The sequence below is a fragment of the Chrysochloris asiatica genome, unplaced genomic scaffold (genome assembly GCF_000296735.1).
Source record: "Chrysochloris asiatica unplaced genomic scaffold, ChrAsi1.0 scaffold00374, whole genome shotgun sequence".
In the NCBI taxonomy this organism is placed as follows: domain Eukaryota; kingdom Metazoa; phylum Chordata; class Mammalia; order Afrosoricida; family Chrysochloridae; genus Chrysochloris; species Chrysochloris asiatica.
In genome coordinates, this window is record NW_006408892.1 from 1,724,086 (window position 1) to 1,751,837 (window position 27,752).

Sequence of the window (27,752 nt, forward strand, 5' to 3'; positions counted from 1 at the left end):
TGATTTCTCAACTGCTGTTTCCAAGAGTATTAATTATGGATAAGAAGCAAAATGAAGTCTCTGACAACTTCAATCTTTTCTCCATTTATTAGTACTGGTATGGCACTGTAGGGTAAGCACTTGACCCAAGGTCAGTTTGAACCACCAGATTAGCAGTTCAAATTCACCAGCTGCTCCTTGGAAATCCTATACAGGATCTCTATGAGTAGGAACCAACTCCATGACACTTTAACGACAAATTATTGATTCAGCTGTGTGGAATTTTGTTTTCCTTAGGGGTCCTTTACCTTTTTATTGTGATTCAGGTGAATATTTACAGAACAAAGTAGTTTTCCATTCCACAATGCATATCAATTTTGTTTCATGACATTGATTGCAGTTCCTATCGTGTAACAACCTTCATCCCAGTTCCTCCTGTTATTTCCCATTTGTCCTATTCCCTACCCCTTCTTGCCTTCTGAACTTTGTCTCTGGGAAAATGCTGCCTTTTGGATCTGATATTATAGATTTTTCTAAGAAGTGTGAACCTCTCTGGCATTATTGTTCCCCTCAAAGCCCCATTGTTTGGCTGAAAATTGCGCCTTGGGAGTGAGTTCAGTTCCAGGTGTGAAAGGAGACTGAGGACCATGGTCTTTGGAGCTTCACCAGCAAGACTGATCTTTTTACAGATTTTGAGTTTTGTTCCACATTTTTCTTCCACTTTGTCCAGGACCTTCTACTGTGATCCCTTTCAACTTGGTCGGTAGTGATAGGTGAGTACCATCTAGTCAGTCCTTCTGGTTTCAGTGGCGGCTGAGGGTCCCGTGGGACATTTTTCTTTTGGTTTCCTTTACTCTTTTTCGCCCAAGTTAGGGACACCAATAATTGTACCTTAGATGGCCACTGACCAGCATTTAAGACTCCAGATGCTACTCACCGCAGTAGGATATAGAACATTTTCTTTGTCCCCTGAGATGATGGTCCCGAGCTTCTAGGCCCAGTGACTCATTCCTATAAGGGGTTTGGTTACGACTATGATGGTTCCAGAGTCCTGGAGTGGTGCCGTGGGATAAAGCACTGGACTGCAAGGTCAGTTTGAACTATAAGGTCGGCGGTTCAAACTTACCAGCCTCTCCTTGGAAACCCTATACAGGATCGCTGTGAGTCTGAACTAACTAGACGGCACTTAACAACAATGAAGTTCTCATAACTTTGCCCTTGTATGCTTTACTATACATATTCATGAATATATTTGCAGTACATATAAATACATATATAGAAATACTGTCATTTTACACACACACACACACACACACACACACACACATATGTATTTGTAGGTATAGCCCCAGGAGTCCTGGTGTGGCACTGTGGGTTAACACACTGGTTTGCAAAGTTGGTTTGAACCTGCAAGATTGGAGTTTCATGCTCACCAGCAGCTCCTAGGAAATCCTATACAGGGTCGCTATGGGTCAGAACTGATTCAATGGTACTTTACAACAATAGGTAAGGTCTCATTTGCCTTCGTCTTGTGCTCCTCCCTGTGGCTCCACAGGGTTTTGAAGGCACATAACCAAGTCTTTCTTCTGAAGTGGGTTTCAGCTGCGAACCTTTCAATGCTTAACCCTTGTGCCACCCTTCCCAGTAACAGTAATAATATTATGAGTAATAATAGTGTCAACAGCAGCACTAATGGAATGTGTGTGTGTGAGTGACACAGAGACAGAGAGAAAGAGAGAGAGAGAGAGATCAGTGGCAGCAGCCAACACCGCAGCAGTAGTAATAGCAGCAGTAAAGTGTCAGCAGCGTGGTGTTGTTAGCAGCAGCAGTAATAGGAATAATGGGTGTCAGTAGTAATGTGAATGGGGAACGCAGTGGCTCCCTAAGATAAGTTGTTGTTGTTATTAAGTGCTGTCACCTTGGTTCCTACTCATAGCAACTGTTTATAGGGTTTCTAAGGAGTTTGAACTGCCAATCTTGTGGTTCAAACCGACCTTGCAGTCCAGTGCTTATCCTACAGCACCACACCAGGACTCCATGACAAAAGTACTGGACTGCAAAACATAAGATTGGCAGTTTGAGCCCACCAGTCACTTTGCTTTAGAAAAATGAGGTTTTCTGCTCCCACCAACATTTAAAGCCTCGTAAACCCTGTACAGGGTCGCTATGGGTCGGAACCGACTCGATGGCACTTAACAACAACAACAAAACACTATACGAAGGAGCTCTGGTAGCCTAGCGATTACGAATTGGGCTGCGAACCGCAAGGTCAGCTGTTCGAAACTACCAGTGGCTCTGTGGCAGAAAGACGAGGTTTTCTGCTCCCGTAAAGATTTACAGCCTCGGAAACCCTGTTCAGGGTCGCTATGGGTCGGAAACGACTCGACGGCACTTAACAACAACAACAACAAAAGATTTACAGCCTCGGAAACCCTGTACAGGGTCGCTATGGGTCGGAACCGACTCGACAGCACTTAACAACAACAAAACACTATACGAAGGAGCTCTGGTAGCGTAATGGTTACGAATCGGGCTGCTAACCACGAGGGCTGCAGTTCGAAACTACCAGCTGCTCCGTGGGAGAAACATGAGGCTTTCTGCTCCCGTAAAGATTTACAGCCTCGGAAACCCTGTACAGGGTTACTATGAGTCGGAACCGCCTCTACGGAACTTAACAACAACAAACACTATACGAACGTGATATGAGTCAGAACCGACTCGACCTAACAACAGCAATGTTAGTGGTAGCAATGACAGAAATAACAATGCCAATAGTAGCAGTAATGGGAATAATAAGTGAAAGGAATTAGCTGTAGCATCAGCAGATACCGTTTCTATCGGTCAGGCCCTGTGCTAAGAGTTGTGTTAACATCAGCGTATTCAGCCAATGTACACTGAGCCAATGTACACTTACTATGAGCTAGGCGTTTCCATGCAGTTGGGCCCCATTATACAGATGGAAACACTGAGGCCCGGAAGTTTACTCTGGTCTGGAGGACGTCTCGAGCCCACCCACGCAGGGCATTCGGTCAGTGCCTACCCGCTGGGACCCGTTGCAGCAGCCAGATCTGCAGGCCCGCACCGCCTACTCCCGGGACCCTACTGAATAGCGGTTGGGGCAGATCCACATCCTAACTCTGCCTCCGCGACGGCAGTTGGGAGACCCGCCTCCTCGCGCGTGCGCGGTGAGCATCCCGTCGTCCCGCTCGGTTCCGGGCGTCGGGCGCGGTTGACGACGTCTACAAGGGGCGCGCGCGCTTGCGCCTGCGTCGGGCTCGCGCACGCGCACCTGCGCCTGCGTCGGGCTCGCGCACGCGCACTCGGCGGCGGTAGCAGCGGCGGCGGTTCCTGCCGGGCTCGAGCGGCGGCGACGGCGGCGACGGCGACGGCTCCGGGCGGCAAGCGCGGGGCGAGGCTGCAGCGGCAAGGCGGCGGCTCTTGGCTTGACTTTCGGCGACGGCTGGTTCTGTCCGGCCCGGGGCACAGCGTTAGAGGTGCCTGAGGCCTGCGGCCTAGGTTTCGGCGCGGCGGCGGTCTAGAGTGCGGGCGGAGCGGCCAGGCCAGGCCAGCGGCCCCAGCGGCGCCATGAGCGTGGAGGCGTATGGGCCCAGTTCGCAGACGCTCACCTTTCTGGACACAGAGGAGGCCGAGCTGTTGGGCGCTGACACTCAGGGCTCCGAGTTCGAGTTCACCGATTTCACCCTTCCCAGCCAGACTCAGACACCCCCGGGCGGTCCCGGAGGACCTGGGACAGGCGGCGCTGGAGGCCCGGGCTGCGCGGGCGCTGCGGCCGGACAGCTCGACGCCCAGGTGAGTAGCGCATGGTGGGCCGGAAGCGGGCGTTCTCGGCGCCAGTGAACTGCCACCTCCACACTTCTAGGTTACTCGGGGTCTCTCTGAACGGACCTACGGTTGCTGGCCTCGGGCCCCTCTCCGGCCTGCCAACATGATGGGATTTCCCCACCATCCCGTCTTTCGCCCCCACCTCTGAACGGACCAGGAACCTCCTGTCCCTGGTCCTTTCGGATATGCCCGGGGTTCCCTCACCAGCCTGCCTTTGGTTTCCCTCCGAACGGATCCTGGGCGGCCTGCTCCCAGGTCCCCGTGTTGCCCAAGTCTCCACTAATAGGGTCGGGGGAGGGGTCTTCTCTCTCTCCTGCCTAAGGTCCCCCTTTGAGCAGGTCAAGGATGACCTATAGTGGATTCTCCTATCTGCCCTGAATCCAGACTCCACAGCCTGTCTGCTCTCCCGTCCCCCATGGGTCCTAGTGATCAGTTCCAGTGGCCAGATGGGATGAGCTGCCTCGCGTCCAGGTCTTGCCCTGGGTCCCTCTCGGGGTTTGGATTCCCTCTGGCCTGCCCCAGGCTCCCAACCACCAGCCTTTGGTTCTCCTTTCTGACCAGGCCCCGGGTGACTTGCTCCAGTTTCCCTCTGGTCATTCAGCCACCCTCCCCCCACCTGTGGCCACTGCCACCTGGACACCCTCATTTACAACCACCGGTTCACATTTCCCTTGCCTTGGACTCTGGCAGGCAGAGGGTTGGGGATCTCAGAGCAAAAAGGGAATTTTTGCCTCTGATCTTGGTTGAGTCCTACACTGACTTGCTGTTCAGATTATTCAGGAGGCAGGTTGAGTTTTGTTTTTCTTTTTCACGTTGCCAGTTGCTGAAACCGACCTGTTATGTAACTCCTCAGGCCTGCCCTGGAAAAGTTGGGTTCGAATTTTATTCTCCAGTGGGGTAGTGTTGTGAGATTTACTGAAGTGGGCCTTCCCCGTTGGAAACTTTTTTCTCTTTTTAATGATGTGAATGTTTAGTGAGGATCACTGTGGTGTTTTGAATTTGGGTTTGGGTTGTGAGCAATACCAGCTGCAGGTACTTCCTGGACATGAGCCTTCAGCCTGGGAGCTGGGGCGGATGGGTCTTCGAAGCATCTTCAGATCCATCCTTTCCTTTCACTGGCACCCACCCTGTGCCTGGAGCCTCCCTTCATTTTCCTCTCCTGGATTCTCACAGCCCTGAAGAGGCTTAAGGCTCACCTGTCTCAGGTGCTCCTTTGATGATGATGGGCAGCAGCCAGGGCTGGGGAGTCACCAAATCCTCAGCCCAAGGGAGGGGGCCTTCTATTCTAGTTGGTGAGTCATTCCCGTGGGTAGACCACCCACTTGGGCTTTCTTAAAGCATCCAGGAACAGCAGAATATAATTTGACTCATTCTAACCCCAGATTCCTCAAAATAGAAGATTTGATGAAAGGGGTATTGGGGAGAACAGGTATGCAGAGATGATCGATTTTTGTGGTCTTATTTACATTTGAGGTACTGGGGAGGGGAAAGGAGAGCTTGCCTGGAGGGGAGTGAGAAGGAGTCTCAGTTTCTGCAGCTGTAAAATGGGGGCACCAGTTAAATAGTGGTTAATTTTCAGATCTCGTCGAATCTAAACTCAGGTGTGAGGAGGCCATGCAGTGCGGGTTGTGCCTTCTGTCCAGTGCGTTTGCTTAAGAGGCCAAAAATAAAGATCTTAATATCCAACAATGGGCCGTGACCCTGGATGGTTGTGAAAGGCAGTCATTTTATTATGAATCCCTTTTTAAATGGAGCCCATATGATATGAAACAGCAAACCTGTGGTGGCCTTAAGCTCTCAGAGTTCTGTTTGTGATTAATTGTGGGGCGTGTCCTCTTTCATTTGAAATAATCGATTTCTTTTCCTGTACCTGAGCACTGAGCTGTACAATATAAGAACATGAAAATGCTCTGCCAGAGGTAAACACTGTGGCCAAGCTCGCTGGAGTTCGGTTGACAGGAAAAGTTTTTTTGTCCTTTGTGGCATTTAATTAACCCCGATGACATAAGGCTTTTTAGTTCCATGCAAAGGTGTCCCCGCCCACCTGAAGTCTAACTCTTGGTTTGTCTTATAGGGAAGGGAGTAACTTCTATTTGGGCTATGAGAGAAGGACTCGAACTTGGGGGCAGAAAAGTCTGTGAATGTAGTTGGAAAGTAAAAGGTTGATTGGTTCTTGTGCCAGTTGGTGGTGTGGGTTGTGGGAAGCATTTGGGAAGGGTTTCCCTACTCAGGTGTTAGCGATGGAACCCAGTATGTGATGGGGGCTTCCAGAAAGACTTGAAAAGCCATTCATTCCACCTTCCACTACTACCTACCTGCACTGTGAATATATGAATTCATGTATCATACATTTCACCCATTGAAAGTATACAGTTTAGTACCATTCCTTGACTTTTAGTGCAGTCACAGAGTTATGGCAACTACAATTAATTGTACAATTATAATTGGAGTCCTGGTGTGGCACTGTGGGATAATGCACTGAACCGCAAGGTCGGTGGTTCAAGTTCACCGACCATTTCTCGGAAACCTTATACTGGGTCACTATGAGTCAGATCTGACTTGATAGCACTTAACAACAGCAGTAACATTCAGTTTCAGAATATAGTATTCTCTCCAAAAAGATGTACCCATCAGTCATTTTACATTTCCCTCCCTGCAACTCCTAGTAGCAGCCACTTACTAATCTACTTCCTGTCTATGAATTTGTTAGTTCTGGACATTTTATGTAAATGCAATCAAGCACTGTGTAGTCTTTTGTGTCTAGTTTATTTCTTTGAGCATAGTGCTGTCAAGATTCATCCATGTTGTGACATGTATTAGCACTTTGTTTTTATGGTTGAATAATATTCCATTGCATTGATGGACCACATAGCGTTTATTCATTCATCTGTTGATGGATACTTCTGGTTGTTTCACCTTTTGGCTCTTGTGAATAGTATTACCATGGACATGCGTGTCTTTGTATGGACATGTGTATTCATTTCTGGTGGGGAAATTCCTAGAAGTGAAACTGTTGGGTCATGTGGCAGCTAGCTCCGTGTTTAACTGTTGAGGAATTGCCTACCTGTTTTCCCTCTTGTTTCAAAATATAGGTATGCACCAGCTAGGATGCCCGAGGTGATTGAGTTGGTTCACACGTTTTTTTGTTTATAAAATGAAACTGATACTTATCAAAGCCCTAAGGTTCTAGGATGAAAAGTGCAGCCAGTGCTCTGCCAAGTGTCATTAAAATGGAGAAGGCTTGAAAAGATTCTTTTTCGGTATCTGACCCTTTTCTGGCCCACCCCCTCAGAAGATTGAAATTAAAAGGTAATTTCAGAGGCCTTTGCATAATCACCACTGTTACAGAACCTTTCTTCTACCTGGTCAGACATTTCCTCATGATTGTTGGTTGCTGTGGTTGTGTACCATGCAAACAAGACAATTATGATGAAAATTTAATTCTTTAGACTACTGCTCAGCAAAAAAAAAGGAACAGGCGGCTTGTGTCAGAATGATCACACTGCGCAGAAGTACTCAGGTAAAAATGAGTCTATTCTTGGTGATTCCATTTATCAAAAAGAGAGTGGGGAGAGACAAGCAGGGGGAGACTTGGGAGTGACGGTTGCATTCGCTGTCTGTGGTGATGGTTTCATGGGTGTCAACTTCTAAAAGTATACCCATCACACCTGCAGTTCATTGGGTTCCAGTTAAAGTGCCACTGTTAAGGGAAACCCACCAGGAGATGCCGTGGTTGGTTGCTGGTGGGACAGGTAAGCAGTTTCTTAGGCATGCACCTGCCTGATGACCCAGCAATCTCATGCCCAGGTATTGACTTGAGAGACATGGGAGCACACGTCCAAGTGTGGACTCTGGAACCCAGTGTTGATGACTGCTTTATGGCGACTGGACACCCAAGTGGGTGAGAAAGGATGGACTGCCTGCTGGGAGAGGTTTGTGGGTGGGGACGTACCTTAAGGTAGGAGTGCAGTTGTCTGTACAGGTGACTGCGTGGATGCTGCAGAGAGACAGGGTGTCCTGATCTATTCTGTTGCTCAGAGTAGGCATGGGGCCTACTCCTACACAATATTACCTGATTGGTGTTACACGCTTGGGTTCCACTGTTAAATAGAGGGGTCGCTTCTCTTAGGAAAAGCAACGCCATCTGTATCCACCCTGAGATATAGCAGGTTGCTACCCTGTCTTCAGAGCTGCGATCCTGATCCTTCTCAGAGTGTGTGCAGGGCTGGAATGTTCTGCTGGCTGAGCCCCGGCCTCTCTACTGGGAGTGGGCTCGGCACAGCCCAGCTTCTGACAGCAGTGAGCTTATTGGGTGAGTATGGAGTTGCCATGTTGACTTTGAGCGCCCAGCCCAACTGTGACTTAAGGGTGCCTTGAGAAAATCACAGTCAAAATGCTGGTAACCTTGTAGTCCCTCTGGGAAGTATGGTTGCTCAGCATGTTTGCCCCTTTACTGAAGTTCCTGGGGTCGTTTCCAAACTGTTAGGACTCAATAGTGAGCAGGTGCGGACCCTCTGAGATGCCTGACGCTAAGGAGTGTGACTGCTCCAGGAAGGTGACAGAGAATGATTGGGAATGCTTTCTACTTACTGTCATTTCACCCAGATTCTGTATGGTGAGAGAAGAAGTTAACACTACTATCAAGAAAATAAACTTCACTCGTGGTCCAGCCAATCCAAAGAGAGAGATTTTCTGTAGCTCTTGAGTCCACATCTCTATGTGTTATGTTGTATTATCTTGGTATTGGTTCTGTGCAGTTTTTTCCTCCAGCTACTGAGTGTTTCCCTGGGTCTTACTTGCCTTCTGTTGCTGTACTGTATTGATGGGATCACTCACTCACTCCTCAGTTCATAGCGTCAATCTAGTATACTGGGGTCGTTTTATCACAGACGGTGTAGCTGGTGGAAGTTGCTGAAACATCAGACCTCAGTAGACCACCTTCATTCTGGAAACGTGTTCTCCCCCCTCACGTGGCAGGCCCTTAGACAGGAGCTTTGTCCACAGGTGCTCTCTCTGGAACCTTTCAAGCCTGTCCTTGTGTGCTCTGCAAGACTGTAGGGCCCATCCAGGTGTGCTCCATGCCGTACAAAACTGGGAGCCTGGCCCTAATGCCCCACCTTCAGCTTACTGTGCCTGGGGGAAGGCATCTGGGCAGCTTCCTCTGTGGGTCCTTGACCAGCTGCCTTGTTTGGGTGTGATGAGGACCCCTGAGGATCAGTAAGGATGGAGAGGAGCCACAGGAACACCTGGATGTGGTATTCTCATATTGTTTAGCACTTAGGCAAAGGAGGATTGGGGGTGCCGCAGTGGCTTGGCTTGGCTTAGAAAGCCTGATTGAAGATCAGTGTCTTGGAGGAGTGGCAGCTACTGGAGTGTATGACACCAGAGGGGACTGACCTGGAGGAGCAGGGGACATAGGGCAGCAAAGAGAGGTGCTCTGGCAGAGGGCACCCAGTGGGTATGGCGCACATATGAAGCACCCAGCCCCTCCTCCTCCAGTATGTGCTGGTCTCCAGGGGCTTCTTGACATGGTTCTCATCAGACTTGAGCCCTGCAGTCCCACCTGCTCAGGGTGAGGAGGACAGGGTAGAGCCATGGGTAGTAGCCCCCCACAGGCTTGCCAGAACAGTGCCAGCGGGGGGGCGGGGAGGGCCTTTGTCAGCCTGGGCAGTGGATTCCCACTCTGCACATGAAGGGGTCATTTGTGGGTGTCACTGGGACGCCATTGCTAGTGGGTGGTGGGGAACAGGTTATCAAGAAGGTCTTAGACTTCCTTTATGTGAGCTGGTGGCTTGTGTGAGCACAATCCCTGTGGACTCCTGCAATCTGAATCCATAGGTCTGTAGTGTCTCCTGTGACTTGCCAGGCCCCGTGGATGCTGTGGGGTCACTGGGCTGTGCTAGCTAGAGTAGCTGTACCGGTTTTGGGCAGAGGGTCTAGTCAGGCAGTTTTGCTTGTCCTCCATCAGTATCAGAACAACACCTCCCCACCCCCCAAGTGCATGAATCCACAGTGTGCACACACCTGGGATTGTTACATGTTTTTTAGCCTACATGAAGTTGACGAGCCCCACACTCCTCCCTGTAAAGGGCTTCCTCTTCTTCCTCTCTTCTTTCTAGCTGCGGTGCTTTCAAATGAGTCTTGGTCATCTCTTCTGGGGGCAGGCTGCATGCGGCGGAGGCTCAGCCCTTTGATCTCAGAGAACAGCTCGGTGTGGATTTTTGTTATCACCTGACACAGAGCTTCTGTGTTCTCTTCACAGTCAGAGTACTTTATTCCTCAGAAAAGTTTTGGCCCCATATGGGCCCCAGCAGCATGTCATCACTGTCCCCTGGCTATTGTCCTGAGCCCAGATCAGGGACAGCATATCTCAGGGGTAGATTTGAGGGCAGTGGACCTTGCATGGGATACTATGTGTCGAGACAAGTTGTGGTGGGACCCATGGGGCCAGAGAGATGTCAAAAATGGAAGGAGAGGGCCTGTGGGAAGAGCCCCTTCATGGAGGATGGTGCTGGCTCAATGAAGCGGGGTGGGGTGGGGGCGGTCATTGAAGTAGTTGCTGTCATCCCCACCAGTTGGGAGCCTGCAGTATTATATGTGGCTCACACTGTTTGGGACAGTGTTCTTTACAAGTTGGCTGGGGGTGGGGGGTGGGAGGAAGGAGAGGGGGCTGCCTCTGGACACCCAAGTCCTCTCAGGAGAAGCTATCCTCTTTAAAGCATGTTTGATGGGGTCCCTGGAGTTGGCAGGGTCCAGGCTCATTGTGGCAGCTGACGGCTGTGGCTTTGCATGGGTCAGACATGTTGTTACAGGAGACAAAAGGCATCATAGATCCTGTATGATCATTTATTGGGTCTTGGGTGAGAAATTTGTAATGAATGTTAGGGTAGCTGGGGCAGTGTGCTTACATGAAGTCCGTAGCAGTGGTGGTTCCCCCAGCACATTTCCTATGTGTGCTTGTGAGGGGGACCTTGTCCTGGGTTACAGCACTCAAGTGGCTCAGGAAGAGGAGGGGGGAGCCTTTGTGCACATGAGGACATGTATGCAGGCATGTGTGCACCTGCATGTGCAGGATACAGGCAGAGGGGGCACTTTGTGGCTGTGGATCTAGGTGCTAGATGCTAATCTTCGGTAGATTTGAGGTGTTTCAAGGCCCTGGGTGAGGGGGAGTTGTGGACCAAGGGCCTCCAGCTGCTCCACCCTGGTCATTGATCCCTCCTGTGATGGTTAGGCCATGTGCTCTCCCGTTAGGCACCTCCCCTGAGGTCAGACCTTTTCTGTCTCACGCTCCGTTTTTTGTTTTTCCTTCTAAATTTTATTTTGCTCTTTGATAATATGCACAGCTCAATATATTCAACAGTGTCTCCAGGTATAATTCAATGACAGTAATTACATTTTTCTTAAAGTCCTACGACTCTTCCCCTCCTCCTTTTCCAAGTTGTTCCTCCCCCATTCCTATACTCACTGCCTACTAAGGTTGGTTCCATCTATGGAGTTGTTGTTAATTTGAGCTCATATAGGTAATGTTCAAGGCAGACTTTTTACTGTTATTATTAAGTACCATCGAGTCTGTACAACTCATAGTGACTCTGTATAGGGTTTCTAAGGAGCAACCACTGAGTTTGAACCACTGACCTTGTAGTTCAAACTGACTTTGTGGTCCAGTGCTTATCTTACAGTGCCACATAAGCTAAACTAATGTTTGTTTAAGGACTCCTGGTGGTGTCCTGGGTTAAATGATAGGCTGCCAACCGCAGCAAGGTTGGCAGTTCAAACCTACCAGCTGCTCTGCATGAGAAAAATGAAATCATCTTGTGTCTACACTAAGTTTACAGTCTCGGAAACCCTAGGAACATTCTGCTGTGTCCTATAGTGTTGCTAATGAGTGAGGAATTGACTCCATGGGCTCCATTTGGATTTATCATTCTGTTTTAAGATGACTTGGGGGATATTTTTGTTTAAGGTTTAACGATTATCTCAGGACAGTTCAGGGGTCATACTCATTTTATATGAACTTCGGGATAAAGAACTGATGATGAGTCAGCTCACATCTTGTCTCAGCATTTCCAGGGGAGAAGTGTGTGGGCAGAGAGCTCTGGCTGAAGGCATTGCTCCCCACCCCCCAACTCAAGGTGAGAGGGAAAGCAGTGAGTACAGAAGGCACCAGAGCCTCGGTGGGATTGGTGCTTACAAGGTTTAGGTGAGTCTGGTGTGAAATGGCAGACTGAAGGTATGTCTGTCCCAGCCCATGAGGCTTCAGGGACCTGCCTTGGGTGCAAGGAGGGCTGAGTGCTGTTGCGGGTCAGAGCCTGGCCCATACTTGGGATACTTGCACAGGGTGTGGGAGCCTCCTAGCACTTGCCTTAACAATGTGGGCATGGGGAGCAGAGACAGGGCTGCCTGGGAGCTTATGGGTGCCAGTGGGAGTCAGCCCCCCCCAACCTCTGCAGGGGACTGGGACACTGACAGGGACCCTCCGACCCTCCTCCACCTGACACCATGTCACTGACACACTGAAGGCCTTCTCTGTGGCAGGCACGATCCCATGTATTTCCTTATAGCTCATTTAATTACAGTTCCTAAGGTCAGATGGATTTCTAAATTACTGTTTGTCTTAAAACAAAAGGGTGGAAACTACGACTGTGTGGCATTGCGTCATGCATGTGTGCGCATGTGAGAGAAAATACACATGAGAGTGTGTGCGGATTAGTGTTTTCTCTCTTCTTGGTGAGTCCAGTTGGGTGCATGGGGCCGAGGCAGGGCTCCCAGGAAGTCAGCCACATGGTCAGGCTGACAGGCGCAGGTCTGTTGTCATCTCCATGTCTGCTATGATGTTTCAGGAGTATGACGGTACAGTGTCACCAAGGGCACTTTCTTACAGGTGAGCTCACACCACTTGAGGAGGAGTGTAGGGATCCTTTTAGTTGGCAATCATTGCTTAACAAATGGTCTGATGGGAAATGTTCCAGATTTTGTGAGTCAGGAAGTAACATTGAGGAGATAGTGTGTAAACTTAAAATGTGCTCACCGAACTGTTAGGCAGCATGGTCAGCAGAGGTTTGTAGCAGCTGTCCTGACAGCTAAACATGGCAAGCATTCTTCTCATAGCTTACCTGCATACGTGTGTTAAAATGACCTGAACGCTGGGGCAGGAGTCAGGCCACAATAGGCAGGTGCCAGAAGTGCAACCAGAGCCTCCTTGGAGGTCAGGATGGCCAAACGTCGTCTCTCTTACTTCAGACATATGGTCAGGATGGACCAGTCACTGGTGAAGGACATCATGTTTGGTAAGGTGGAGGGTCACAGAAAAAGAGGAAGACCTCCACCGAGATGGATTGGCACTGTGGCAGCATCAATGGGCTCAAGTGGGGCAACAGTAGTGAGGTTGGCCCAGAATCGGGCAGTGTTTCGTTCTGCTGTGCATAAGGTCACTATGGGTCATTACCGACTTGATGGCACCTAACAACAACAACATGTTTCCCCAAGGCTTCAGGTGGGACATTCTGGGTGTGTTGTGAGAGTGAAGTGTTCTCTGTGTCCTGGCCATGGCTGTGATGTACAGCCCAAGAGGGTAAGATGGAGTGCTGGGAGGGAGTGGGGAAACCAGCTGTGGGCTCCAGGCAGGGGGCTACCTGAGCTCCCCAGAGTCTCATGCTGGTTTGGGGGAGGCTATATGCCAGCAAGTTGAGGTGCACATCCTAGCCTAGTGACACTGCCTTGTTCTGTAGGTTGGCGGGCCTGAGGGCATCCTGCAGAATGGGGCCGTTGATGACAGTGTGGCCAAGACCAGCCAGCTGTTGGCTGAGCTGAACTTTGAAGAGGACGAGGAGGATACCTACTATACCAAGGACCTCCCAGTTCACGCCTGCAGGTGAGCCAGCCATCCTGCCCTGGGTGGGCCTTGCCTGTGGCCAGCTGTTTGGCTCCCGTCAGTTCCACATACTGAGATGGACTGCAGATGGGACATGGGGGTGAAGAGGCACCTGGGCCTGTGGTGCACACAAGGTCCTGTTACTGGGTAGAAAATGGGTTCATGTTCCCTGGGTGCCTCCAGTCACCCAGCAGGTGAGACTCCCACCTTCCTGGGCTCTCTTGTTAAACCTGGGGGTGTCAGGAGGCAGTGCAGCGCATCCCAGCGCAGCTGGCCTACTGTAGCCACCACCCTGATGGTCATGGTTCCAGAAAAGCTAATGTAGTCAGTGGTTAGACCTGCCTTTGGAATCCACAGCGAGTGGGTCCCATCCTCCTATGTGGGTGGGTCTTGTTAATACCCAGAGGAAGGTATGGAGACTGGGCCTGGCTCCAGGCATCTCTAGCCTCCACTCTGGGCCTGGGGGATCCTGGCGCTGTACTGCAGCCCCCACCCTCCAGCACCCAGACAGAGCAGGCCATGTGAGGAAGCTCGTACTCTGGTCCGGCCTGTTGGTCACATTCACTGTGAGCCCGTTTCCTGTCCAAGTCTGTCTTGCTATGTACACAGTGCCCTTGGGCTCCTCCTGGTGAAAACACAGAGGTGGAGTCTCTGTTCCAGGCCCTCCCAGCCATCCCTTAGAAAGCGCTAGAGGTGGGTTCCTGCCCCACCTTTGACCTTACCTCCAGCTCCTCTGTGTCTGCAACAAGGGATTGGTTTTCAGAAACACTAGATACACAGGGGGTGGGCTCTTCCCAAAGGCCACCCTCTCCCATCTCTGTCCCAGGGCAGGGCCTGCCCACTCTCAAGAGCACAGTGCCCTCCTCTGTCTTTACAGCTCATAGTTTTTGTTAGGGCAGCAGGACTGGGACTGTCTCTGCAAAGTCACATTTCAAGAAACTAAGTGAGAACGGAGGTGGTCAAATAGCCTAAGTCCTGCCCTAGGAACACTTTGCTGCTGAGCGGTGTCCTCATTGGCACCTGCCTTTTCAGGGTTTGGGGAGCATGTGTGTTTCATGCATTTGATTTTGTTACTGGGATGGTTGAATTTGAGTATGTGTTTAATGAAAAACTTAAAAATGTTGTAAAAGGAAAGAATTTTACATCCTACCAAATTGGAACCAGAGGGTGCCCAACTCTGACTGCTTCTTTTGCCTTCTTAGTTACTGTGGGATTCACGACCCCGCCTGCGTGGTCTACTGCAACACCAGCAAGAAGTGGTTCTGCAACGGTCGTGGGAACACCTCCGGCAGGTTGGTGCCAGCACCACCCGGCTCTGTAATCACAGTGTGTGGTCTGCAGGTCCATTAGAGAAACGTCAGATTGGACCACAGTCCGAATCTAGTCAGCAAACTCATTCCTTGGTGACTGGCTTAACTTGAACCAGATGGGGGGTGAATATCTTGATGAATTTACCAAACTAGATTTATTATCTGTGGCTCTTTTTATTATGCGAGGAGGGTTGGTTTCACTCTCCATTCCAGTTTTAATTTTTTTCGGCGCTTTGAACTGGCATGCCTGTTCCTCTGTATTACGGTGAAGCCAGTGTCATTGCCATAGAGGGCATTTTAAAGTTTTTATTGTGAGGCTTACATGGGAGAACATCAGCTTTACACTCATCCTATTGTATTTCGTTTCTAAATCCCATGGAGGACATTTTTATCAGGCTCCAGGTTGTGGGGCTGAATGGTGTTTCCCTGGGCTGGTCAGTGGTGTTAAGGGGACTGGCCATTTGTTTGCCATGAGAGTTCATACGTTGTGCTCTGAGCAGTAGGTGAGTCTTCCCCCACAGAACCTGTGGATTGGGATGGGCTGCTTCTCTGAGGTTCTCTTTGGGCAAAGGAGAGTGGGCCAAAGCCAGTAGTCAGAGCTCTCGGTTATACCGCATAGGGAAATGGCCACAGTGATATGTGGCTCAGGGTAGTGGCACAGTGTGGTGTTCTCAGTAAGGAAGCGAGCTGCCTGGCTCTCAGGGGCTGGGGGAGAAGAGTGTTTTCAGGGCCTTGAAGGCACTTTTGCACCCCTTCTTCAGAATGTTTTGGGTGATTGAGGTGTAGCTCTGTCTGCATATGTTCCCATCCAGTTGTTGTTGTTGTTATGTGCCATCGAGTCGGTTCCGACCCATAGCGACCCTGGGTGTAAATCTTTATGGGAGTAGAAAGCCTCATCTTTCTCCCGCGGTGCAGCTGGTAGTTTCGAACCGCTGACCTTAAGGTTAGCAGCCCGATTCGTAACCACTATGCTACCAGAGCTCCTTCCCATCCAGTAGTAAAAGCAAATAAAACTCAGAGCTGACGCCTTCCACTTCCTACCAAGAAAAGGGCACTAAGTGAAGGGCCCACGAGAGCACACTGGCTCATCCACCAGCTCAAGGGCACTGTGCATGGCCGTGGACTGTCAGGGAACTGGGGGCAACCAGAGAAGTAGGTGCAAGGAAGACCTTGGGGGATTGTGACCCAGGAGCTTGGAGAGGGTCTCGTGGTCCCTGAGCTCAGGCTTGGAGTAGGGTTTGTAAAGGTGAAGGGAGAGGCCCTCAGGCACTCTGAGTGTCTGACAGACATGCCAGGGTGGTCCCAAGACCTAGTGCCCATCTCCTCCCATTGGAGAAGCTCATTATGGGTCCCCAAGGAGGCTGGTTGCAGCAGGAGAGAGTCCAGTGAGCCAAGGCTGTGGTTTAGGTGAGTATAGTCTTGGAAGAAGGAACTGACCAGCTCCTTGTGGTGTTCCTCTCCTGGAGTTTCTGGTGGGGGTGATCATCGAGTGTCTTGCCCACAGGAGACCCAGAGGTGGCCACCTCTGGGAGAAGGGTCTCACTGTGTGGTCTCGGCCTCAGTGATGTTTGACACAGACCAGTGGGAACGAGAGAACTGTGGGAAATGTCGGAGAGTCCTTAGTAGGTTACATTTGGGTCTGTTTGCTCTTGGCGGGATCCATCCGTCTCCAGAGACACCAGATGAGAATGACCAGTTCTGCTAAGGGGCCATAAGCCCTAGAGACTGGATGCGGTGTCAAGTCAGATGGGGGTGTGTGTGTGCTGGAAGTGTGACCACGTGTCATCTTGGCTGCAGCCACATTGTCAACCATCTTGTGAGGGCGAAGTGCAAGGAGGTGACGCTGCACAAGGATGGGCCACTGGGCGAGACGGTGCTGGAATGCTACAACTGCGGCTGCCGCAACGTCTTCCTATTGGGCTTCATCCCCGCTAAAGCTGATTCAGTCGTGGTGCTGCTGTGCAGGTGCGGGCTGCTGTCTTGGCTGGTAGGCACGTGCCAGTCACTCTGGGAAAATGGAGTGAGCTGAACTCGGCCTCAGAGCTCAGTGCATGGGGATAGGAAACACACATGTGTCGGCTTGGAGGTGATGGGGGATCCTAAATAGGGAAACACTGCTTGGGGAGAGGCGGGTGCCGACTGCCCACACCCAATGACTGTTGCTCCCGGGGCCCATGCAGGCAGCCGTGTGCCAGCCAAAGCAGCCTGAAGGACATCAACTGGGACAGCTCACAATGGCAGCCACTGATCCAGGACCGCTGCTTCCTGTCTTGGCTGGTGAAGATCCCCTCAGAGCAGGAGCAGCTGCGGGCTCGGCAGATCACTGCGCAGCAGATCAACAAGTTGGAGGAACTCTGGAAGGCAAGCTGCGTGACATCTGGGAGGAGGAGTGAGCCAGGGGGTGGGACTCGGCCAGGGACCCTTCTGAAGGTGAAGTCCCGTGGTACCAAGTGGCACCGAGTCCTTCAAGGAAGCATTGCTGGAAGGAGGGAACAGCTGTCTTTTAGTAAAGAAGGGCTGGGGTATACTGGGGTTTTTACTGTGGTGGGTGAGAGTGGGCCTTGAGCAGGAGGAGGGGCGAGGAAAGGCTGAGGGCACTGTCCTACAGACAAGGCATTCCACTCAAGACAGTCCATTGAGCAAGGATGGCAGCGGCCCCAAAGATACTCAGCCCTATAGGGAGGTTGGCATGGAAGGAAGTGAGGAGGACACCCAGGCCAGAGGCCATGCATCACACCGAGTCCGGCTACAAAAAGAAAGAAGTTTAATAGCTAGCCTAGAACTTTTAATTAGGTACCAGTTTAATTGGAAATCTCATATGTGAATTTATATTCACTTGGAGTGTGAGCCAAAATGTCCCCCTCCCCCCCCCTTTTTTCTTTTTCTTTTGTTTTTGTGGCCCAGTTCTCAGCCCTGTTGTGGACACGGCAGAGACACTGTGGCCTGCTCTGGACTGGTGCTGTTAAGTGCTGGCAAGTCATTTCTGACTCATGGCAACCCTGTATAGGGTTTCCAAAGAGCAACTGGTGGATTGGAACTGCAGACCTTGTGGTTTGCAGTCCAGTGCTGATCCTACAGTGCCACACCAGGAGTTCTGGTCTTGACTAGGAGAGAACGCTGGGGGAGAGAGGAGAGAGCAGCTAGTGGCTTGCCTATCACTTCGAAAACTGTCTACTCTCTCCTGGGTGGACTGTCATGGAGGGGCAGGGAATCTGAGTGCTGACCTCAAGCGCAGTACAGGTGCGTCAGGTGGGTCCCTGGGCCTCAGAGTCGAGGCTCCCCCCATCCTCATGGCCCTGTTGGGGCTGGAATAGTGACTGGGGGGAATGTGTTCTGTGTACATGCCAGACACTGTGCACTGAAGGTGGGGGCTAGCACACTCCCAGTGTTTTGCCCCTGGTGACCCCTCTCCACTGCACAGTGAAAGCAGAGGAGGACATACGGTATTGTTGATGCAGGAGAACCCATCAGCCACACTGGAGGACCTGGAGAAGCCGGGCGTGGATGAGGAGCCGCAGCATGTGCTACTGCGCTATGAGGATGCCTACCAGTACCAGAACATCTTTGGGCCGCTGGTCAAGCTTGAGGCCGACTATGACAAGAAACTCAAGGAGTCCCAGGTGAGGTGCGAACCATGCTCCAGTGGGGGCAGTTCCTCTGCAGGTGATGGTGGCCCTTAGTGGATTTGGAAAATGGTGACTGAGCACATCTGCCTTCATGTTGATGGGTCGGCCCAGAGGTGCCACATTCTGCTGAGCCTGCTCTGTGCCGACATGCTGTCTCCAGGATATGGCCCAGGGAGCCCAGCCTGTCCTAACTGCCCGCCTCCCTTCTCTTCTCCACCAGGGCCACTCCCCGCTGCCCACTGTGGTAGCTCCACGGAGGGGGCCTTCTGCGTGCCTGGGCTGCTGACTGCTGTCCTCCCAGGGTTCCAGCTGCCAGTGCGCTCACCCACCGCCGTTCAGCTCGGCATTTGTAGTGTGCCCTCGGGGCCTCTGTGGGTACTGGCCCAAGAGTGACAGCATGTCTGTGTGGGGCTGACTCGGGTCTTGTTTTCCATATGCTCAGACTCAAGATAACATCACGGTCAGGTGGGACCTGGGCCTTAACAAGAAGAGAATCGCCTACTTCACTTTGCCCAAGACTGACTCTGGTAATGAGGATTTAGTCATAATTTGGTTAAGAGGTGATTTTAAGTTTTAAAATATTTGGACCATAGTAGCATAAATCCCCTGTCCTTGTAAAGTGCCCCTCAATTTCACCTTCCTTTCGGGTGGGGCCATGGCAGGTGGGAAAGCGCTAATCTCTCGCTATCTTTTTTCTTAAGACATGAGGCTCATGCAAGGCGATGAGATCTGTCTCCGCTACAAGGGGGATCTAGCGCCCCTTTGGAAAGGGATCGGCCATGTCATCAAGGTCCCTGACAGTATCCTTCACGCTGGAAGTGCTGGGGTGGTCTGGACAAGAGGGCTGAGGAGCCATGGCCCAAGTCTCTTTGCCAGTGGGAATGTCCCTCTTTGGCAGGGGGTGAGGGTGTATTTGTGTTAGGCTAGTATCTGTGGCTTAGGGAGCCTGGAGCAGCAGTGATGGTGTGTGCAGCCAACCTTTCTTGTTGGCCTTGTTTGTCAGACGAGCTCCTCAAGAGCACATGGGACTTCAGAGCCCTTGAGCCCCGAGTGTAGGGCTATGGCCTCCTGAACATTGACCTAGGGCTGGGGTGCCTGAGTATGACCTTGGTCCCTTGGTGGATAGAGGAAGGAGCAAGACTCAGGCACCAAGAGTCCACTTTCCGAAGATGCCCCCTTAACTCAGCACGCAGACTACGGTGACGAGATTGCAATCGAGCTGCGGAGTAGTGTGGGCGCCCCGGTGGAGGTGACTCACAACTTCCAGGTGGACTTTGTGTGGAAGTCCACCTCGTTTGACAGGTGAGTCCTGGCCACATTCAGGGCTGTAGGTTCCCTGGGCCCTGGCCCCTGACCCCCACGTGTGCTTACCATGGGCTCCCCTCCCAGGATGCAGAGTGCGCTGAAGACGTTTGCAGTGGACGAGACCTCCGTGTCTGGCTACATCTACCACAAGCTGCTGGGCCATGAGGTGGAGGATGTCATCATCAAGTGCCAGCTGCCCAAGCGCTTCACGGCCCAGGGGCTCCCTGACCTCAACCACTCTCAGGTCCGTACTCACCACGTGAGGCCCATCCTCCTCAGTCCATGGGGTGGCCGCCTGCCTGACACCCGTGTGTTTAAAGGTCTATGCTGTGAAGACTGTGCTGCAGAGGCCTCTGAGCCTGATCCAGGGGCCACCGGGCACTGGCAAGACAGTGACCTCAGCCACCATCGTCTACCACTTGGCTCGGCAAGGCAATGGGTAGGTATAGGTCATGGGCGGGGCCCTCACGGTGGTCTGGGAGCATTTTTAGTGTGGCAGGAGTTACTAGTGTTGCTGCTTGTGAGTAGGTCTGGTGAGAAGAGGCTGGGCACAGGTCACCCAGCCTTGTTGGTCTCAGTGGCCCTGGACTGTGCCACCAATTCTGCAGATGAGAACATTGTGTCTCAGGTCAGAGACCAAATCATTCTCTGTATTGTAGGCCTGTGCTGGTGTGTGCCCCAAGCAACATCGCCGTGGACCAGCTGACGGAGAAGATCCACCAGACAGGGCTGAAGGTGGTGCGGCTCTGTGCCAAGAGCCGTGAGGCCATAGACTCACCAGTGTCCTTCCTGGCACTCCACAATCAGATTAGGAATATGGACAGGTTAGTGGGGTCTCAGGGGACCAGGGGGCCATGGAATTGGGGCTACCCACCCTCAACTCTCACGGGTCTGTGATTTCTAGCATGCCAGAGCTTCAGAAGCTACAGCAGCTCAAAGATGAGACCGGGGAGCTATCATCAGCTGATGAGAAGCGGTACCGGGCCCTGAAGCGCACTGCTGAGAGGGAGCTGCTCATGGTGGGTCCCCAAGTATTGCTGCCTCCTGACCTGGGTCATGTTTGGGGTTTTGAGTAGGAATTTCCTTTTGACCCAAGAATCTTTGTGTGCACAGTCCTTGAAAGGGAAACCAGGACCTTTGTACATTTAACTCTCCTACAATGTACCTGGTGGCACATTTGGTGCAGTTCAGAGAAGAGGACTGCTTTGTTTCACACCACATTTCCATCTTCATACAATTGGGAATGTTTTATTGCCTAGAGCAAGAGGTTTTCAAGGCAGCCTTTTTGCTGCTAGGACCTCAGGAACCTAGTTCAGGAGCCTGGAGGTGGCTCTGGAACATTTTCTCATAGAGCTGTCTCATAGAACTGGGTCTATGAGACCCAAAGCCGGAGCCCCTGCTGGGAGACTCCACCAAAGTAGTTGGTCTCTCCTAGGAGCTTTAGGGCCAGTGTCCAGCTCCCAGCCCTGCATTGCTGTCTGCCCTCATGGGACCCGAAAACAGTGCAGGTCAAGACACCTGCAGAGGGCAATGTGAGACACGCCTCCTCCCCATTTCTTTGCCCAGAATGCAGATGTCATCTGTTGCACATGTGTGGGCGCAGGCGACCCAAGGCTGGCTAAGATGCAGTTCCGTTCCATCCTCATTGATGAGAGCACACAGGCCACTGAGCCTGAGTGCATGGTACCCGTGGTTCTTGGCGCCAAGCAAGTAAGTAGCTTTTGTGGCGTGGCAGAAGGCCATTAAACAACTGCCAGCTCTGTAGTTCTTAACGTGAGCTTTGGTTCAGAAATGTGTGGGTTGCTGGTAGTGCCGGGCAGAGCAAGGGTTGTGGAGTACTCTGTGCACTTGGAGGGCTCCAACCACTCACCCCACTTCCCCCGGCAGCTGATCCTCGTGGGCGACCACTGCCAACTGGGCCCTGTGGTGATGTGCAAGAAGGCGGCAAAGGCTGGCCTGTCACAGTCGCTGTTTGAGCGGCTTGTGGTGCTGGGCATCCGGCCCATCCGCCTGCAGGTGCAGTACCGGATGCACCCCGCGCTCAGTGCCTTCCCCTCCAACATCTTCTATGAGGGCTCACTGCAGAACGGCGTTACTGCAGGTAACAGATCACCCTCTGCTCTCGGGCACTGTGTCTCCTCAGTCAGAGCATAGGCATATGTCGCACACCACTGAGCGGTTCTGAGGGCTTTGCTTCCCTGACAGCGGATCGTGTGAAGAAGGGCTTCGACTTCCAGTGGCCTCAGCCTGACAAGCCCATGTTCTTCTATGTGACTCAAGGCCAGGAGGAGATTGCCAGCTCTGGCACCTCTTACCTGAACAGGTAAGGAGATCCCACTCCATCCCCTACCCCTGCCCTGTGACTTTGCTCCAGTGTGATGGCTGCTAACCCTCATCCTGGTTCAGCACCTTGCATTCCCAGCTCACGCTCTCAGTGTTTGGGTTATATTAGGTGGGTGCTTGTGAGCGTGTGGCCAGCCTGATCCCTTGAGTTCTGGAGGGAGAGGTGGTTGACGAGGCAAATCCATGAACATGTGACTTCTTAGGACGGAAGCTGCCAACGTGGAGAAAATCACAACAAAACTACTGAAGGCAGGCGCCAAGCCGGACCAGATTGGCATCATCACACCCTATGAGGGCCAGCGCTCCTACCTGGTGCAGTACATGCAGTTCAGTGGCTCGCTGCACACCAAGCTCTACCAGGTACCTTCACTACTGCCACCCGAGCACCAAGGTGTGGGTGGGACTCTGCTTTAGGATGGATGTAGGGGTAATGAGTAGGCTCCAAGGTAAGCTACCATGCAGTGACCACCAGTGGAGGGTGTGGCCTCTTTCCCTGAGGGGTAGAATCTGGCATTTTTCTGTAGGGAGCAGGTACATTTTCATTAACTGGGAGACCAGTGACTATTTGAAAGGACAGAGATTCAGCAGAGGCCAGGTCCAGATGCTGGTGTGGAAAACTAATGTAGAGTCGGTGCTTCTTTACTGGTCTGTCCAGGGTCTACTCTCTGCTCGTAGGAGCTGTGTTGGTGTTCACTGGTAGAACTGAGTCCTTGCCATGCTGGGTGGGGCGGGAGTAGACTGCACGGTGCTCTTTGGGACCTAGTCCGTGTCACCCGTGACTGAGGAGGCTCCCTTTCAGGAGGTGGAGATCGCCAGCGTGGACGCATTCCAGGGGCGGGAAAAGGACTTCATCATCCTCTCCTGTGTGCGGGCCAATGAGCACCAGGGCATTGGGTTTCTCAATGACCCCCGGCGTCTCAATGTGGCCCTAACAAGAGCAAGGTACTTGGGGTTAGGGGACTGTGCCCTGACATGGCATCCTAAGCATTTGTCTGGAAGCTCCTCCTGCCCCCGTTATTAGCCCTCAGATTGAGGCACCATAAGAATCTGGCTCCTGGTGAGGAGTAACCCCTTCACACCTTCCCTGTGTGGGGTCCCTGTGGTGGCACGTGCTTGTCACGTCTGCTCTTTCCTGAGACCTGGATCGGGTAGATCATAGCATTCTTCCTGGGGAAGGTCCATTTCCCTCCCATCCCACCTGTCACTTGGTTCGGGAACATACTCTGACCTAAGACGATTGCGCTGGGACTGTGTCCTTGGTGCCCCTCCCAAGCATGAATAGGTGTATCCACCAGGGAGCAGGCCTGGGGGTACCTCCTAACTGCCTACATGTGCCCTCCTGAGTCTCCTGCACAGGGGTCCTGTTGTTGTTGGCACTTGGCTCCTCCTGCAGCATCCTATCACTTTGTCCTTTGAGTATGATTGTCATCCCAGATGGTATGTGGGACCTGGCCAAGGTGCAAACTCCGTTGCTCTGGCCTAAGTCTGTCCTCTCTTGGGCACGTTACAGGTATGGGGTCATCATTGTTGGCAACCCGAAGGCCCTGTCGAAGCAGCCATTGTGGAACCATCTGCTCAACTACTACAAGGAACAGAAGGTGCTGGTGGAGGGACCCCTCAACAACCTGCGAGAGAGTCTCATGCAGTTCAGCAAGCCACGCAAACTGGTCAACACTATCAACCCGGTGAGTGCTAGGGGGAACGGGGATGGCCTTGGTGGCTCTTTTCTAGGGGGCGGCAAATTCCTCACTGGTGTGCCCTCTCTGCAGGGTGCCCGTTTCATGACCACCGCCATGTACGACGCCCGTGAGGCTATCATCCCAGGATCAGTCTATGACCGAAGTAGCCAGAGTGAGTTCACAGGGACCTCTCTGGCCCGGGCCCCCCCCCCCACCTCTCCTGGGTGGCCTCAGCCTTGAGTCAACAGAACCTGCCCCCTAGAGATTGCTTGTGTCCTACATCCTGCATCTACTCCATTGGTGGGTGACACGTTTAAACAGTATTTCCTGGGATCACATCCTGTCTTCAGTGACCTCTTCACCCAGGGTGTCACCAATACTGCTGGCTTGGCATGTTCTGGTCTCCTGGTGGTATCTGGATTGAGGCTGAGGGCCCTGCTGTGTGGTACACACACTTCCCCCTTCCCCTTCTGATTTCCATGCTCACTTTGCGGGGAGACCCTCCTAGTCACTAGGCCAGACTGGAATGTCGTCTTAGCCACCCAGAGCTGCTCCCCTCCACACCCAGCAGCCATGTGGTCCAGGAGCCTTTCCCATGGCTGTACCACCCTGTTGTCTTTGGACCATTTTTTCGTTCATGTCTTTGCTTCCTTTTCCCCTGAACCTAACGGTAGACTCTGCTCCTGTTAGGGTACAGCTTCCGAGGATGGGCCTTTCTCTTGTGGGGGACTGTGGTGCAGTCATGGGAGGGGTGGGGGGCAGGGGCAGTCTGCAAACTTCCCCCGCCCTGAGCTGAGGCTTTCCTTGCTTTCATTTGTTGAGTGGTGTCGAGTGTAAAACAAGCCAAAGAAAGGATTTCCTTCCTCCTCCTCATTTGTAAAGTGGGAATGTGGAGGTCACTTGGGGTCATCACCTAGAGGATGGCAGATTGGCATTTGGGTGAGCTCCCTGAGTCAGCTTTAACTTACTTGAGAAGCACAGACAGAGCAGGAACAAAACCTGCAGCTGTAGGGCAGAGAATGGAATGGCTGTGGTTTCTTGGTGTGACTGCAGTGTGGGCACCTGACCCCGCTGCCCTTCATACCCAGGTCGGCCCTCGAGCATGTATTTCCAGACTCATGACCAGATCGGCATGATCAGCGCAGGCCCCAGCCATGTGGCTGCCATGAACATCCCCATCCCCTTCAACCTGGTCATGCCGCCCATGCCACCACCCGGTTACTTTGGGCAGGCCAATGGCCCAGCCACAGGTAAGTACCGTGTCAGCCCCAGCCCACAATACTGTCCTCAGGGCACTCCACCTGTCCACTTACCCTGCTGCTCTCTTCCAGGACGAGGCACTCCAAAAGGCAAGACTGGCCGTGGGGGACGCCAGAAGAACCGCTTTGGGCTCCCAGGGCCCAGCCAGGCAACGCTCCCCAGCAGCCAGGCCAGTCAGGATGTGGTCTCCCAGCCTTTCTCGCAGGGCGCGCTGACACAGGGCTATGTCTCCATGAGCCAGCCCTCGCAGATGAGCCAGCCGGGCCTCTCCCAGCCCGAGCTATCCCAGGTGGGGCCCGGCCATGAGGCCTGCGCGGGAGGCTATTGCTTGGAACAGTCTGCCTGTGACTCGCTGAGTTGGTGGGGCTCATCCTCCCCCCCCCCGCCCTTTATCTTCCAGGACAGTTACCTTGGGGACGAGTTCAAGTCCCAGATTGACGTGGCGCTGTCACAGGACTCCACGTACCAGGGAGAACGGGCCTACCAGCATGGCGGGGTCCCCGGGCTGTCCCAGTATTAAAAGGCAAGCATTAGGGGTGGGAATGAGAAGTGGTGTGCAGAGGGACCCTCAGGGGGCTGGAGATCCCTGCCCTCCCCATACTCCACAGGGCTCCAGATGGGAGGTTGCTTCCTGGGCATCATGGAAGTTTGGGCACTGATAACTGTCCATTCGCCTTCTCTGGGAACCCGGTGTCTGCCCCAGTTGTCCTCATACTCTTGCCCTCCCCCACAGGCGGCAGCGGAAGAGCTAAGCGACGTGGCTTAGTGCATCAGCATCTTATTCTGGGTAATAAAAAATAAAACTAAATGGATACCTGTTTTCCACTGCTAAAACTGAAGCACCACTGTGAGCAACAGGAGAGGGGAGAGGAGCAGCGAGGCCGAGCGCCACTGCCGGCCCACGGCGAGGAGACAGAGAGTGCGAACGTGCCCGCCCAGCGGCCCAGCCCCAGGCCGGGCTCCTGCGTCCACACGGGTCTGCCAGCGGGCGGGCGGGAGGAAGACCTTCAGCTCAGAGTAGCCCTTTCCTCTGTTCATTCTTTTATTTTCTTCTGTCGAAAGGGGACTACGTTTTAGCAGGAGAAACTCCACACTTCGTGCAGAGCAGGCTCCTTGGGAGGGCACAGTGAGCCCTGCCATCTGCCGCTGCCCATGTTCTGAAAGGGTTTCATTTGAAGAAAATAATGGTGTTTGGGATTTTTTGTTTTGTTTTGTTCTTTTTTTTTTTTTTTTTTTTTAAGATTCTTTTAAAGGAGTACTGAAAGCTACACTTTTTCCTAAGTTTCTCTCCAAAATCTTAGCGGTGGACCTGGGAGATGCAAGAAGCTTCCAGAAGTGAAGTTTAAACAAGCCAACAAAACTCGAAATTGGGACTACATACACCCACAGGAAACAGAACCAGAGCGAGTGTGAGGAGCTTTTTAGGTTCTAGCTTCCGGCATCGTCCAGCTATGAGGCGGTGCGGCCACAAGGGGCGCCACTACTGTGGGCGCCACGAGCTCTGCTGGACTTCGAGCAGCAAAGCCGCTTTCTGGCGGGCATGAGAGGCCCCATGATGAGCGCTCCAGGACGCTGCCAGGAGAGGCCTTCACAGGATGGCCAAAGGCCTTGTGGGCAGAGGCAAGAGACCAGAGGGCGGGAAGATGGCTGTCCTGCCGGAAGTTGCTCCGCTGGCCCAGGACCCGTCAGGAGGACTTGGCAGAAAGGTGTACAAGAGGTCCTTGGTCCTTGGTCTTGTCCTGAGAGAAGTGGCCCATCCTGTCTGGATTTTTCTACTTTCAAGGCGCTTGGCAGCGGTGGGGTGGCTTCTGATGTTTTGGGAGAAGCTCTTAAAAGCCAAATCAGACGGGATTACAGGGGTTTGTTGAATCGGGCAGGGGACACCCAGCCTGAGTTTGGGTGTGAGGATATTTAGTTGGGAGTGCCGCCCCTCCCCACCCCCTAACTCCTGGCAAACTGAAGTGGCATTGGTCTACCAGGCACCCATCCAGTTTGGGACCCAAAGCCTGTCACTGATCCGGCCCCCACCTGGCTTCTGCCGAGAGGGACATGCTATAGCCAGGCATCCAAGATGGGTTACCACACCAGCCCTTTCCCATCTGCCCCTTCAGTTGAATGCTTTGCCTCGGCTCCGCGCTTTCACTTTGTTCTGTGCCTTTGGGGCGGCGCTTACTCCCAAGTTCGTGATCCCGGAGCGCCCTCCAAGGCTTTTGATTTTTGGTCAATTTGTTTTAAGCTGTTTTGTCACCAATAAAATATTAATAAACAGCTCTTGCGTTGGTACCAGGGACTGAGGAACTGCTGGGTGTTGGTGGGCTGGCAGCTGCAGAGTGCAAAGGGTTTGGGATAGGGAGATGGGGACTAGCTGGACCTTTGGGGGGAGCTGCAGCGCTCTCAGATTGTGGCCACAAAAACCTAAACAGGAATGGGAACACCCCATAAGAGCTGGGTAGGTGGTACCATCAGCGGTCCCAAACTACCCCCGCCCCAATGCGAAGATTCGACGCAGTTACCAGACGAAAGAACCAGTGGCAGA

At 52.5% G+C, this 27,752-nt stretch overlaps 1 protein-coding gene across 2 annotated transcripts; it reads left to right on the plus strand.

Annotated features, from left to right (window-relative positions):
• The first annotated feature begins 3,440 nt into the window (after positions 1-3,440).
• Positions 3,441-26,332, plus strand: UPF1 (UPF1 regulator of nonsense transcripts homolog (yeast)). 2 transcript variants are annotated; one of them, XM_006876314.1, is made up of 24 exons: positions 3,441-3,789; positions 13,551-13,693; positions 14,896-14,985; positions 16,801-16,968; positions 17,184-17,364; positions 18,462-18,623; positions 19,072-19,156; positions 19,331-19,429; positions 19,823-19,931; positions 20,019-20,178; positions 20,255-20,373; positions 20,594-20,758; positions 20,839-20,953; positions 21,501-21,644; positions 21,822-22,035; positions 22,140-22,257; positions 22,481-22,637; positions 23,077-23,219; positions 23,788-23,962; positions 24,047-24,128; positions 25,045-25,206; positions 25,288-25,505; positions 25,617-25,739; positions 25,950-26,050. In XM_006876314.1, the coding sequence occupies exons 1-23, from the start codon at positions 3,565-3,567 to the stop codon at positions 25,734-25,736; spliced, it is 3,354 nt and encodes a 1,117-aa protein (XP_006876376.1). In that variant the 5' UTR covers positions 3,441-3,564; the 3' UTR covers positions 25,737-25,739; positions 25,950-26,050. The 2 variants fall into 2 exon arrangements, with proteins under 2 accessions (XP_006876376.1, XP_006876375.1); XM_006876313.1 differs by having other exon boundaries at positions 3,477-3,789; positions 19,072-19,189; positions 25,950-26,332.
• Positions 26,333-27,752: the final 1,420 nt, after the last annotated feature.